Source organism: the organism of the source record quoted next, unplaced genomic scaffold (genome assembly GCF_019419815.1).
Source record: "Pyrus x bretschneideri cultivar Hongxiangsu unplaced genomic scaffold, Pyrus_bretschneideri_v1 Contig23, whole genome shotgun sequence".
Classification (NCBI taxonomy): domain Eukaryota; kingdom Viridiplantae; phylum Streptophyta; class Magnoliopsida; order Rosales; family Rosaceae; genus Pyrus; species Pyrus x bretschneideri.
The window spans coordinates 4,882,509-4,897,035 of record NW_025999535.1 but is presented as its reverse complement, the minus strand read 5'-3'; the positions used below and the strand labels follow the sequence as shown (position 1 = coordinate 4,897,035).

The window sequence follows — 14,527 nt, the reverse complement described above, 5'->3', positions numbered from 1 at the left end:
AGAGAGATAGAGAGAGATGGAGAAAGGACGAAGAACCGGTCAAACAAAAAAAAAATAAAGGGAAAGGGTGATGGGTTGGATGAGAAAAAAAAATAATATTTTATTATTCATTGCCAAAGCTATTCAAGTGCAACGGAGATGCAAAAGACGATTACTGTTCATCAATGACAGTTACTGTTCATTGAGTGGATTAAATAGTGTATAACCTGGAAGGAGGGTTCCCACGCTGGAACTGCTCTAATGGAAAAATCTCTTTTGTCGACCGAGAGGTCTGCTTGAGGAGTTCCAGGTGGTGGCAGTGAGCGACGTAGAGGTGCTGATCTACGAAATCAGCGTGGACGGAGCTCTACGTCGAGGGTTGAAAATCCACTATTTGTGAGACAATAATGGCAAATATTTCTTAAAAAATAAGTGAAAAACATTTCATAGCCCTATATTCCATAATCAACTATTTCTTAAACTAATAGTGGCAAATATTTCATAACCGACTCTCTCTTAAAAAAGTGGCAAATATTTTAAACATTTATGGTTTATAACTTCTTATTTTATTTTATTAATATTAGAGAGAAAAGAGGTTAGAGCCTAAATGCATGAGTAAAAGTTTAACAACTTATCTCTAGGATATTAGACCACATAAATAACTCAGATGATATCAGCTCTCTTCTTATATCAATCTCATTATTTTGTAAATTTACATGAATTAAATTAATTTAATTATAAATATAAACATTAACTTAATTTTAATTAAAATCCATCTTTTGCTTGTGCGCGATAATGACTAGGTCTATCTGTTTAGTTAAATTAAGTTGGTTTTCCTTTTTTTTTTTTTTTTTTTTTTCTAAAACTTCGACGGTACGAGAAATTTTTTTATTGATAATAAAAAAGAAGTTACATCTAGTCAGGGGGATGTAAACCTAACCCCTTTTGATACAAGAAAAAATGATTAAAAATACATGAAAATGAAGGGGAGACATAAACATTACCCTCTAGAAATGAAAACGACAAAAATACAAGGAAGAGGGGAAGGGAAGAAGACATGAAACCTAATCCCTCCAAAGCTAAACCTAAAAACCTAGACCTGCAAAATAGATTAAGCAACATAAGGTTAAAAAAAAAAAAAAAAAAAAAAAAAAGGTGAGTCAAACCTAAATTTTTTCTGATCTTCACATCCTTTTTCAGGGTGGACTCAAAACTCATAATGTTGGTGGTACTCCAAACCATCTTTCAATGGAGAAGAAACACACATTAGGTTTTCTTTAAGTAATTTCAAATTTTGATGGATGTTATCTTAAGAGAATATCATGGTTCTGTTATTTTTCATGAAATTCTGATTTTGAATGTCATTTGCAATTCTTTGGGACCGTTGAATAACCATTTCGTTTAGGGGAGTGATTGATTTTTACACTTCCTGTTTTACCTCAACGACAAGTTTGCCAATTTTTTTCTTTCCATTGTTTGAAGTATGGCAGCTTGCACTCGCTGTCTGTTTTGCAAAATGTCATTTACTCTAAAAATAACAAGGTCCTTTTCAGAGTGGAAAATCTGGCTTTGACGCATAAGGGTTGGGAAATCTCTCTTCGACGCATTCAAGGGTTTGCAGATGTACATTCAATTTGTGGTCATGGTTGTTTGCCAATTTTCTCAGTTTGGCAGTGCCATGCGATCATGTCTTCTATGCTTGTTTGAAATTTTGTTTGAAATTAGACCGAAAAACTATTAATGTTTTTGAGTCTTTAAGGATATGTATAAGTAATGAATGAACACTAAATTAAACCTTTTTGATGACACGTAATATTATTTGCAAATTTGGTCTAAAAATTTAGTCTACGTATTACTCTTTGCTGAAGATTAGACTTGAATTGGAATGGATATTTAAAAATAGCAACGTACACAGCTACTAGCTAGTAAATAAATTAACAACCAAACAAAAATTTGTAAAAATTGAAAAAAAATAAACATGCACATGGCATTTCGAACTTAGAACCTCTTGTTAATTTTAAACAACAAAAATCATTGCTTCTAATTAAACTTCTTTATCATTTAGCTAAATTTTATAAATTTATACTATTATGAAAAGAAATTTGTAAAAATTGAAATGTAAATAAACGCACACGGTGTTTTAAACCTAAAACCTCCTCATTCATTTTAAACAACTAAACCATCAGTTCTAGTTAAAATTTCTTTGTCACTAAACCAAATTTTATAAATTTATACTCCTATAAAAACATATATAAATATAACACCCTAATAATTTTGGTGTCCTCAATATTTTTGGACCCCGGACGGTCGTCCCACCAACACTGGGCCTGGGCCGGGCCTGGTGCCGGGGTCATGGCTGCCACCAGTTTCGTTGCAGCGTCTGTTTGTCAAAGAGCAGTTGTGGCTTTTGCTCTCTCCCATCCTCTTCCCCTGATATGCAGCAGGCTCTGTTACCACCACTGGACCGTTAACACCTTTCCTCTCACTCTCTCGCTCGAGTTCTTCAGGTGCCAACATAGCCCTCTTTTGGGTAATTGATTGTTGAGCATAAATCATGTTTGTTTCCCTCTCCATTCTCCAATTTCTTGTAATTTTGACTACCCATTTAGCTGAATCAATTATAGCAACCAGATAGACGGTTCTTAATTCTTTTTATTAAATCCGTTTGTTTTTTAGATATAATTTTTACCTAGTGATTTATATATTAATAATTATGATCATAAGCATTAAATTATGTGAATCGGTCATGTAGTGAATTGAAGAGCCAAGTAAGTTTCGTATTAAAATGGGGTTGAACAATATTTTTATTGAACTCACAATTTACACGAATTTAACTTAAAATGTTTTAATTATAGATAAAAAAGAATATCAATAGTAGTGATAAAACAACTTTATAGTCTCTTTATTTTTGGCAAGGAGCAACTTTTTAGTCTTTAGCTCTGTTTAGTTATTCATGTGTGGCCCCATCTTATGAGTTATGACGCTTTTTAGAATTTGTGTTCAAACATGGGTTTGAATAATTCAAAGCTAAAAGGAAACAAACAAATAATAACTAGAAAATGAAATAAATAATCGTCATGCATAGCTACCTTTAGTTGCTCCTATATATAGATGTAGGCTTGTTACTGTAAGCAATATCGAAGTTAAAAAATGGCTCATGGCTTCCTCCTCATCTTCTTATTCTCTTGCATGATATCGATAACAAATATTCATGCATGCAACCAAGCTGAACACATCTCTCTCCTGCTCTTCGCCCGCACTCTATCTTTTCCTCCTGTAAATTGGAGTAGTCTAGTTGATTGTTGTCATTGGAACGGCATCACTTGTAATCAAGAGGGTTGGGTCATACATTTGCTCTTATCCTTCAAAGGGCTCAAAGGAGGTATGTTTCTCTCATCACTTAGAAATCTCACACATCTCACCCACCTGAATCTTTCCCACAATTCACTTCATGGTGCACTTGAAACTAAATTCTTCTCGTCCTTGAATCGCCTCAAAATCCTTGACTTGAGCTATAACTTTTTTCTGGAGAGATACCGTTTTCTCTACCACCCAAAAAATATTCAAACAATAGATTTGTCAAGCAATTACTTTCATGGTGCAATTCCATCTTCTTTTTTCCAACAAGCTTGGAATTTGACTAGTTTCAATGTCAGCAACAACACCTTCTCTGGGCCTATCCCATCATCTATTTGTCTCCGATCATCCCCTTCCATAAAAGTGTTGGATTTTTCCTACAATAAATTTAGTGGAAACATTTCTTGTGGGTTTGGTGGGTGTTCCAAACTGCAAATTTTTCATGTCGGTCATAATAATTTGTCAGGATCACTTCCAGAAGATATCTACAACGTTACCAAACTTGAGGAACTTGCATTACCTCTTAATTCACTAAATGGAGTCATTAGTGAAAGAATTACCAACCTCACCCACCTTACAATCCTTGACCTCTTCTATAATCATTTGAGTGGTGTCATCCCTCTCAATTTTGGGAAGCTCTCCAAGTTGAAATTCATGAATCTTGGTTTCAACAGCTTACAAGGTAATGTGCCCCCATCTTTGATGAATTGCACAAACCTTGTAGAACTACATTTGGGATTCAACTACTTGGAAGATGATCTCACCAAGCCTAATTTCTCCAAACTCAGCCACCTTAGCAAACTTGACCTAGGTGGGAATAACTTCACTGGTATCTTGGCAATAAGCCCTTACTCATGTAGGTCCCTAAAGGCAATTCGGTTGAGTGTAAATCCTTATCTAAAAGGACAAGTACATCTTGAGATTCTTTCATTGAAATCATTGTCATTCCTCTCTCTTGCTAGTGTACAATTGACCAATATCACAGGGGCAATAAAGATATTAATGCGTTGCAAAAGTCTTCATGCACTCTTCCTTGCCAGTTCGTTTAGCGGTGAGGCAATGCCAACTGATGATGACATGGTTGACTTTCATGGATTCCAAAATCTTCATCTCTTGAGTTTGGGCGGATGTGGGCTCGCTGGTCAGATACCTGGATGGTTATCAAACCTAAAGAATCTAGAGATGTTGTATCTGGGTTTCAATCAAATCTTAGGGTCAATTCCAAGTTGGTTAGGGACTCTTCCAAAACTCTTTTTTGTGAGTCTATCATCCAACCAAATTTCAGGTGAATTTCCAAAACAACTTTGTAGCTTACCAATGTTAATGATGGATGAATCTCGACTAGACGATTATGAATTTGAACTTCCTCTCATCAGCCTCCCAATTAAAAATCCATGTTTTTGGCCACGTAGGTTGTCTAACTTTCCCGGAACAATAGACCTTGGGCTCAATAATATTAGTGGTAGTATACCTACTGAGATTGGCCAATTGCTATTTCTTCGTGAGTTGTATCTTAACAACAACAACAACAACTTCTTAGGAGACATTCCCGACCAAATATCTGACCTAAAATATTTAGAGGTTTTGAACCTCACCACGAATCATTTGTCCGAAAAAAATCCCTGGTCAATGGCGAGCCTTAATTTCTTGAGAGAATTTAATGTCTCGTACAATAATATTGAAGGACAAATACCAAAGGGCACACAACTCCAGAGCTTCAACACTTCTGCATTTGATGGGAACCCTAAACTTTGTGGTGCTCCACTTCCAAATGAGTGCAAAGAAATTGATGCGGATAATAAGAATGACAACCAAGATGCGAACAATGAAAGCGATGAGCATCCCTGGTTTTATATCTTAGCAGCCCTAGGTTTCATTGTTGGATTTTGGGGAGTTTGCGGTACTTTAGTTCTTAAGAAGACATGAAGGCACACATATTTTCAGTTCCTTGATAATGTACAAGATTCGCTCTATGTGAAGACTTAGATACACAAAATTAACACACTTGGTGACACGCTTTCTAATAAAGGATAGTCTTACCGTTGTATTTGGACCGCACTTGTATTAGAGAGTGTGTCAACAAATGTGTTAGTTTTGTATATCCAAATAGTATGACTCCTTAAGACGAACTGTTTGCTCCATGCCTGCTCTTAGTTCTCAATCTAACGGTTACATACATCTTTGATTACTTGTTTGGTGTAGAGATTGATTACTAACCCAGTATTTATTTATGTTAATTTCACTGCAATCCAAGATGGTGCGGTACAATCGCCCATCTTGAACTGCAAATTTATTCTTACTGCGATCCAAGACGGTGCGGTATCATCGCCTATCTCGGACTGCAGATTTAATTTTAATGCAAATTCTAGGTGGAGTTGTATAATCGCCCACCCTACCCTGCATATTTAAATTTACATGCTGTTTAATTTCATTGCAATTTTATGTGGTGCGGTATAATCGCCCACACTGCTCTGCATATTTAATTTTCCTGTTACTTGAGTGGTGCGGAATAATCGCCCATTCTATATTACATTATTTCAATAAGAATGGTGCGGTACAATCGCCCTTCTCATTCACCCTGAAAATCTCGAACCAGAAGTTTCGAGTGCTTATCATTTTGGCCTGAAGATCAAAATAAAAAATTTGTAAGAACCAGAAGTTCTAACATCATATTCCTCCAGGAATACATATTATTGCAAGTTCTTACACATCTCATTTTCTTTCAGAAAAGAAAATGGCGAACTTGGCGAAGCTTGAATTTGCTGCCCTGAATATTACCGGGAAGAATTACCTGACCTGGGTACTGGATACCAAGATCCATCTGGAAGCAGGGAATCTTGAAGATACCATCAGGGAAGAGAGCAACTCATCCTCTCAAGATCGGGCAAAGGCCATGATTTTCATTCGCCGCCATCTTGATGAGGCGTTAAAGAGCGACTACTTAACGGTTGAAGATCCGTTAGCTCTCTGGAATGCCTTGAGAAACAGATACAATCACCAGACAACGGTGATTCTTCCAAGGGCCCGCTATGAGTGGACTCATCTGAGGATCCAAGACTTTAAGTCAGTGGCAGAGTACAATTTTGCGTTATTCAGAATTACCTCTCAGATGAAGCTCTGTGGGGATATTATTACTGAAGAACATATGCTGGAAAAGACTCTCAGCACATTTCATGCCTCCAACGTGCTCCTGCAGCAGTAGTATAGAGCGCGAGGCTACACTGAGTACAACCAGCTGATATCTGTGCTCTTAGTAGCTGAACAGAACAATGAGCTCCTGATGAAAAACCATCATTCCCGACCTACTGGATCTGCACCATTCCCAGAAATGAATGCTGCTTCCCTCGAAGTGAACGCCACATCCTCTGGTGATGATAATCATAAACGAGGACGTGGCCACAAGCGAGGTCGATGGAATAAGAAAGGCAAGAACCATGGAGTTCAGTTTCATAACCAGGTTCCTAGGCATAATTTAGGCCCGAGCTTCAAAAATGCGAATCGCCACAAAGGCAAAGCTCATATGAATAATGCTTCCAGAAACTCTGAAGGAGCCTGCCATAGGTGTGGTGGCAATGGGCATTGGGCACGTACTTGTCATACCCCAAAACATCTAGTGGATCTGTATCAAGCCTCCCTCAAGGAGAAGGTTGTCGAGACCAATTTTCTCAACCAGACTAGACTAATGGATATACCTGATCCAGTATTTGACTTATTAGGGCAGTTGAACACAACTCATCTAGATGTTCCAGACTTTATTGTGGAAAGGGGAAATGAAGTATACCAGTCCGATTGAATCATTAATGTACTTTTGTTATGCTGAACTTGTAGTATTTCAGATTCAATAAAAGTGGCATGTAAATTTCTTGTTATAACTTGCTTTTAACTCTGATTCTCTTACTCAGAGAGCATGGATAAAAACTGTGGTTATTCTCAGAACATGAGAAATGGCGGAGATATTTGTCTTGCAGACAGTGCAACCACACATACAATACTTCGTGATCGAAAGTATTTCTCACGCTTAATACTTACAAGAGTAGGGGTAACAACAATATCAGGACTTTCATATGTAATTGAAGGTTCAGGGCAAGCCCAGATTATGTTACCAAATGGAACAATATTGTCCATACAGAATGCATTGTATGCTACTCGATCTACTCGAAATTTGTTGAGTTTCAAAGACATATGTTTAAATGGATACCACATTGAAACAAAAAGTGCAGAAAATGTGGAGTATCTATGCATTACCTCCAATGATACCCAGAAGTGTATATTGGAGAAGTTGCGTGGTATGTCGACTGGATTGTATTATACATACATAAGGACAATTGAATCACATACTGTCATGAACCAGAAGTTCATTGATTCAAAGGTTTACATGCTTTAGCATGACCGTCTGGGTCATCCAGGATCTACCATGATGGGTAGGATCATTACCAACTCTAATGGACATCTATTAGTGAGCAGACACATTGCTGCCTCAAATGATAACCCTTGCAAAGCTTGTTCTCAAGGGAAGTTGGTAATTAGACCATCTCAACTAAAGGTTGATGTTAAATCCCCATCATTTTTGCAAAGAATTCAAGGGGATATTTGTGGGCCTATTCAACCATCATGTGGACCATTTCGATATTTTATGGTTTTGGTTGATGCATATACCCGATGGTCACATGTTTGTCTCTTGTCTACTCGGAATGTAGCCTTTGCGAGACTTCTTGCTCAAATAATTAAGTTACGAGCACAGTTCCTAGATTATCCCATTAAGTCAATCCGACTTGATAATGCTGGTGAATTTACGTCTCAAACCTTTGATGATTATTGCATGACATTGGGCATTGATGTTGAACACCATGTTCCTCATGTCCATACTCAAAATGGTTTAGCAGAAGCATTGATCAAGCGGCTTCAGTTAATAACCCGCACTCTGCTTATGAAAACCAAATTTCCAGTCTTTGCATGGGGACATGCCATCTTACATGCTGCATCATTGGTTTGATTGATACCTATAGCCAACCATCAATACTTTTCAGTACAACTTGTGTTTGGACATCAGCTAAACATTTCCCATTTACGAGTTTTTGGTTGTGCTGTTTATGTGCCTATTGCACCGCCGCAACGCACTAAAATGGGACCTCAGCGTAGACTAGGAATTTACGTGGGTTTTGATTCATCATCTATCATTAGATATTTGGAACCCTTGACAGGTGATATGTTTACAGCTTGTTTTGCTGATTGTCACTTTGATGAGACAATTTTCGCGTCGTTAGGGGGAGAAAAGACCGTTCCAGAAGAACAGAAAGAGCTGACATGGGTTGTTCCTACCTTGTCTCATTTTGATCCTCGCAGCATTCAATGTGAAAATGAAGTGAGAAGGATCGTTCATCTTCAAAGCATTGCCAATCAAATGCCAGATGCATTTAATGATGCTATGAAAGTGACAAAATCACATATACCAGCTGCAAATGCACCTGCAAGAATTGATGTCCCTGTTGGACAAAATAACGTGGCAGCGAATGATTCATCTGGTGCACGCCTGAAGCGTGGTAGACCCCCAGGTTCAAAAGATTCAGCCTCTCGAAAGAGAAAGTCGAGGGCACAATTGAATCCAAATGAAGTCATTCAGGAAGAGAAAATGAATGATACATCCACAATTCATGATTCTGGACTTCCAGAAAAAGAAAATGTCCTTAATGAGACATATGTCCCTGAAGAGACAGAAGTACATGAAAGCAAAGAAATCTCCATAAATTATGCATGTACAAATTAATTGTGGGATCAGAATGAAATAATCATCGATGATATGTTTGCATTTGCAGTAGCCACTGAAATCATCTTAAGTGATGATATTGAGTCCCGCTCTGTTGATGAATGCAAACAGAGATAGGATTGGCCTAAATGGAAAGATGCAATTCAGGCAGAATTAAATTCCTTGGAAAGGCGGAATGTTTTTGGACCAATAGTCCAAACCCCGCCTAGTGTAAACCTCGTGGGTTACAAATGGGTATTCACAAGGAAACGCAATGAGAAAAACGAGATTGCAAGATACAAAGCACAACTTGTTGCACAAGGTTTTTCTCAAAGACCTGGAATTAATTATGAGGAGACATACTTCCTGTAATGGACGCAATTACGTTCCGTTACTTAATAAGTTTAGTGGTTTCAGAAAGACTTGACATGCGACTTATGGATGTCATCACTGCGTATCTATATGGAGAATTAGATATTGACATCTTTATGAAAGTCCCAGAAGGACTTAAGTTGCCTGAAACAAGTAATAAACCACGAAGTATGCTCTCGATCAAATTAAGGTGATCATTGTATGGTCTGAAACAATCTGGACGAATGTGGTATAATCGTCTCAGTGAGTATTTGATCAAAGAAGGGTATATCAACAATGTTATTTGCCCTTGTGTGTTCATTAAGAAATCCAATTCTGGATTCGCTATAGTGGCAGTATATGTTGATGATATGAATCTAGTTGGGATTCTTGAAGAGCTCAGTAAAACTGCTGAATATCTAAAAAGTGAATTTGAAATGAAAGATCTTGGAAAAAAAAAAATATTGTCTCGGCCTGCAGATCGAGCATTGTACTACTGGAATTTTGGTCTACCAATCAGCTTACATTGAAAAAATTCTGAAGTGATTCGGTATGGACAAGGCTTATCCACTTAGCACGCCAATGGTCGTTCGTTCTTTGGACATTAAAAAAGATCCATTCCGTCCAAAAGAAGATGATGAACTGGTCCTTGGTCCAGAAGTACCATATCTGAGTGCAGTAGGTGCTTTGTTGTATTTAGCACAATGTACTAGACCAGATATAGTTTTTTCAGTTAACTTGTTAGCAAGGTATAGCTCTGCTCCAACAATTCGCCATTGGAAGGGTATCAAAGATGTATTGCGATACATTCGTGGGACAACAGACATGGGTCTCTTCTACTCAAAGAACTCCACAAATGATCAGGTCCTTGTTGGATATGCAGATGCTGGTTTCCTCTTTGATCCGCATAAAGCCCGCTCACAAACTGGATATGTGTTTAAGAATGGGGATACAGCAATCTCATGGCGCTCAACCAAGCAAACATTAGTTGCTACATCTTCAAATCATTCAGAAATACTTGCTTTACATGAAGTAAGTCGTGAATGTTCTTGGTTAAGATCAATGATCCATCATATCTGGAATTCATGTGGTCTAACTTCGAAGACAGACAATCCAACTGTCATCCATGAAGATAATGCAGCATGTGTTGCCCAAATGAAAGAAGGATTCATCAAAGGCGATAAGACTAAACACATATCTCCAAAGTTTTTCAGTGCACATGAGCTTCAGAAGGCTAAAGTTATTGAAGTCAAACAAATCCGTTCAAATGAAAATCTGGCAGACTTGTTCACCAAATCTCTACCAAAGTGCACATTTCAGAAGTTAGTGCAAGGCATCGGATTACGTCGACTTACCAAACAGCTAAATTTGGAGAATGCGGAATCAGGGGGAGATACATATCAGGGGGAGTATCCATGATACATGCTTGTTGTACTCTTTTTCCTTCGATTAGGATTTTTCCCACTGGGTTTTCCTATCAAGGTTTTAACGAGGCAACATCAGCATACTCGACACTATATCAACGATCCAGGAAAGTTGTACTCTTTTTCCTTCGCTATTGTTTTTTCCCACTGGGTTTTTCCAAACAAGGTTTTAACGAGGCAACTCATGTTGATATGTGGGCATCCAAGGGGGAGTGTTGAAAAGTCTGATGGGCAATGAATGCCCACAGTTCATTAGCAGAATTCTTCAGCATGGGCAGAAGTTTTCAATGCCCATGCAAAGTGAAAGTTGAAAATGTAAATACATAGAAATTGTATTGTCAAAGGAAGTGTCGTAAGTTTCAAAATGCATTAACTGCATCAGTTTGGAGTTGCTCTATAAATAGAGCACTCCATATATTTTCAAGTTACAGAAAATATAAGAAGAAGAGAACGAGAGAAAAATATTAGTAACATCATCTATTCATCTGTCTTTATTTGTTATCCTCTTGTGCTATATTTTAGTGTGACATTTTACATCTATCTCGTACCTACCATTTAAAAAGGTTATCTCTCAAACTTTGACCTATTTATAACACTTTTTGATTTTTAAGCAATTATTATTTATTATTATCATTATTATTATTATTATTTCCAGAAAATTTTGTGGATTGGAAGTCTAGGATGGAGCCACATGGCAAACATTCTTAGAGAACTTTAACGAAAAAACAAATTTTTATACTAAAAAGTCAATTTTGGTACTATTTATTTTATTCTTTATTTTATCCTTATCGTTAAAACTTAAAATTTTCAATTTTTTTTATTAGTTTTCCTTGATGAACATTGCAAGCGAATCCCACACCTTCTTTTCTGTTTCGCATGCGAGTGCTAAAAAAACTGGACTAGCGTGACTGACGTTACCCTAAAGGCAACCAAAGCCGGCTGGGCTTGGGGGTAGAATCGCCAAGGCTGCTGCCAAGGGTCCAAACAACCAAGGCATGGAAAGGTGGATGGAGTTTTGGAGTGCATTTATTTTCAGAATAGCTATAGGTGCTGCTGTTTTGTGACTTTTAACAATCAAGATGAAAGCATATCTCTTTCTTTAGATGCAATTTAAATGAAAGAAAATTAATGAAAAAGACTTGAAATTTTTTTGTTTTAACGATAAAGACAAAATAAAGAGTAAAGTGAATAGTACCAGAGTTGACTTTTTAGTGTAAAAATATGGTTTTTGGTTAAAGTAAACAGTACCGTGAACTTTTCGTTAAAACTTCCTTAAATGTACAAATTTTGTCAGTCCGTTGACGATGAAACTTTTGAGCAGGGAAACCAGGGAAGTTCGTGAAGGGTTGGGTGTATATAAGTACCTTAGCTTTCAGTTTATTGCTTCTCGTTTGGACTTTGTTAAATGGTTGCTGATAACAAGTGTTCTCTTCGTTTCTTAACTTTCGACAACACTTTTGCATCAGTCCTTTTTCTTCTTAAAAATCGGCAACAGGGCTTGGGGGGTGCTGTCGTCTAATTGTTGTAACAAAAGCCCTCAAGATTAACAATTATCCTTCTGACATTAAGGAATGCATGTAATGGTTGTATTGTGTGTGTGATACTATCACCCTTTAATTACATTGTTATGATTTTCAGAGAGTAAGAGTGAAAGAGCTCCCGATAGAGATTTTTTGGGAATTAGTGTAATAGGGTGTACAAGAGTTTTGGGTTTGCGTTATGATAACTTAAGTGTATCTTATATTTGTTTGTGGGTTCGGGTTCGGGTAATATAGATAGGATTTTGCTTAATCTCGTAAAATTTTCAATGTTTTTACATCTTGTTTATTTTATTATGCTCAACTGTGGTTTGTATTCTGTTGTAATTGTGCAGAACTGAGATTCAAATTACAATCTCATGAGAATACAAACCAGCAAAACCACATTTGAGCATAATAAAATAAATAAAAAATAAAGATGCCGACAAATTTAAGAGATTTGAAAAAATCCGTGTTGTGGCGTGGAAGTCTTCCAAGAGAAGACATGATTTGACTGCTGCAAGCAATGTTGGAAGCAGGTCTTGACTTTGTGGGCTTGCATGCAATTGTGCATGCATTAAGTGGCAAATGGAGAAAAGTGTTGCACGCTATAAGCTGGCTAGGTACAACGTAAGAGTTTAAGTATTGCGTGCGAACTAAAGACCAATTTGGTCTTAGTTGTTGACATCAATTTAATGGGTTACTGGTGGATACCTAATTAGATGCACTATTTGTGCATTTATTAAGCATTCGACGTTGAGAGAAAATTAGAGAGTAAGAGTGAAAGATCTCTTGGGAGAGAGTGAATACTGTGAGAGTATGTACAAGGTTTCCAGTTTGGGTTATGTTAATTCAATTGTATCTTGTAGTTGTTATTCTTGTAAAGAAGAACAATATTTCTCCTAGGACATAGGCAGAATTTTGTCGAAAACTTCTCGATGTTTTTATTTCTTGTTTATTTTATTCTACAAACCTTATGGTGAGGTTGTAAATTATATCTCAGTTCTACATAACTATACTAGAATATAAACCACAATTGAGCAAAATAAAATAAACAAGAAATAAAGACACCGAAAAATTTACGAGGATCAACAAAATCGTGTGCTTACATTCTAGGAAAGATATTGCTTTTTACTATAAAAATATTAAGTACAAGATATACTTGAGTTAACATAACACAAACAGAAACCCTTGTACAGACTCTCACATTATTTTCCAAAAACTCTACTCTCTCCCAAAAGATCTTTCTCTCTTACTCTTTGATTTTATCTCACCCCGTGTTCGACTTCGAATGTTTACCAAATGCACAGACATTGCATCTGGGTATAGACGTACACCGGCAATTCATTGAATTGACGCCAACAACTAAGACCAAATCAGTCTTTTTGTTCACACGCAATACTCAAAGCCTTTGTTGTACGTAGCCTATAGCGTGCAGCTCTTTTCTCATTGCCATTTATTGCGTCCACAATTGCGTGCAAACCCACAAAGTCAAGACCTACCAACTTTGCTTGAATCATGTCTTCTCTTTGAAGACTTCCACGCCACAACACCAATACTAGTTGAACTTCGATTGTTGTATAACACAATATACATAGATAACAAATACATGAGCTAATCCACATTTTGATGAACTTTGTAAATTTCTCGTTGTTTTTAATTTTTTTGTGTATTTTATTCTGCTCAACTATGGTTCGTATTTTGGTGAGGTTATAAATTTCTTGCTGTTTTTATTTTTTTTTGTCTATTTTATTCTGCTCAACAATAGTTTGTATTTTGATGAGGTTGTGTCCGAATCTCGATTCTGAACAAATTGGAGACTTGAGAATCAAGTATATACTCTTTGTCATCAATATCATTAGGCCTGGCAAATGAGTCGTATTTGTCGTGTTCATGTCATTTTCCTGTAACACCTATTATCTTAATAGGTCATGTCATGTCACACCTGTTATCTTAACAGGTCCTTAACAGGTTGGGTCACTTTACCCAAGTGACCCAACCCGATATGACCCGTTAAGAAAAAAAAATATATTTTTCTTAAATTTGCACATACCACACATTGCTACATAAATATGACTTCAAAACATTAAAAAACATTTGTCGTTTAAGTACTACATTTACACTCGAAAATAAGAGCCTAATAAACAAACATCCAT

The 14,527-nt window shown here is 36.8% G+C and overlaps 1 protein-coding gene across 1 annotated transcript; it reads left to right on the top strand.

Moving 5' to 3' along the window:
• The first annotated feature begins 3,129 nt into the window (after nucleotides 1-3,129).
• On the top strand, nucleotides 3,130-5,262 carry LOC103947668 (receptor-like protein 2). Its single transcript, XM_048585621.1, has one exon. The coding sequence runs from the start codon at nucleotides 3,130-3,132 to the stop codon at nucleotides 5,260-5,262; it is 2,133 nt and encodes a 710-aa protein (XP_048441578.1).
• The last annotated feature ends 9,265 nt before the right edge of the window (nucleotides 5,263-14,527 follow it).

Bases quoted from the DNA above. Each gene is read 5' to 3' on its own strand.
- LOC103947668 (XM_048585621.1), top strand. From the start codon at position 3,130: ATGGCTCATGGCTTCCTCCTCATCTTCTTATTCTCTTGCATGATATCG.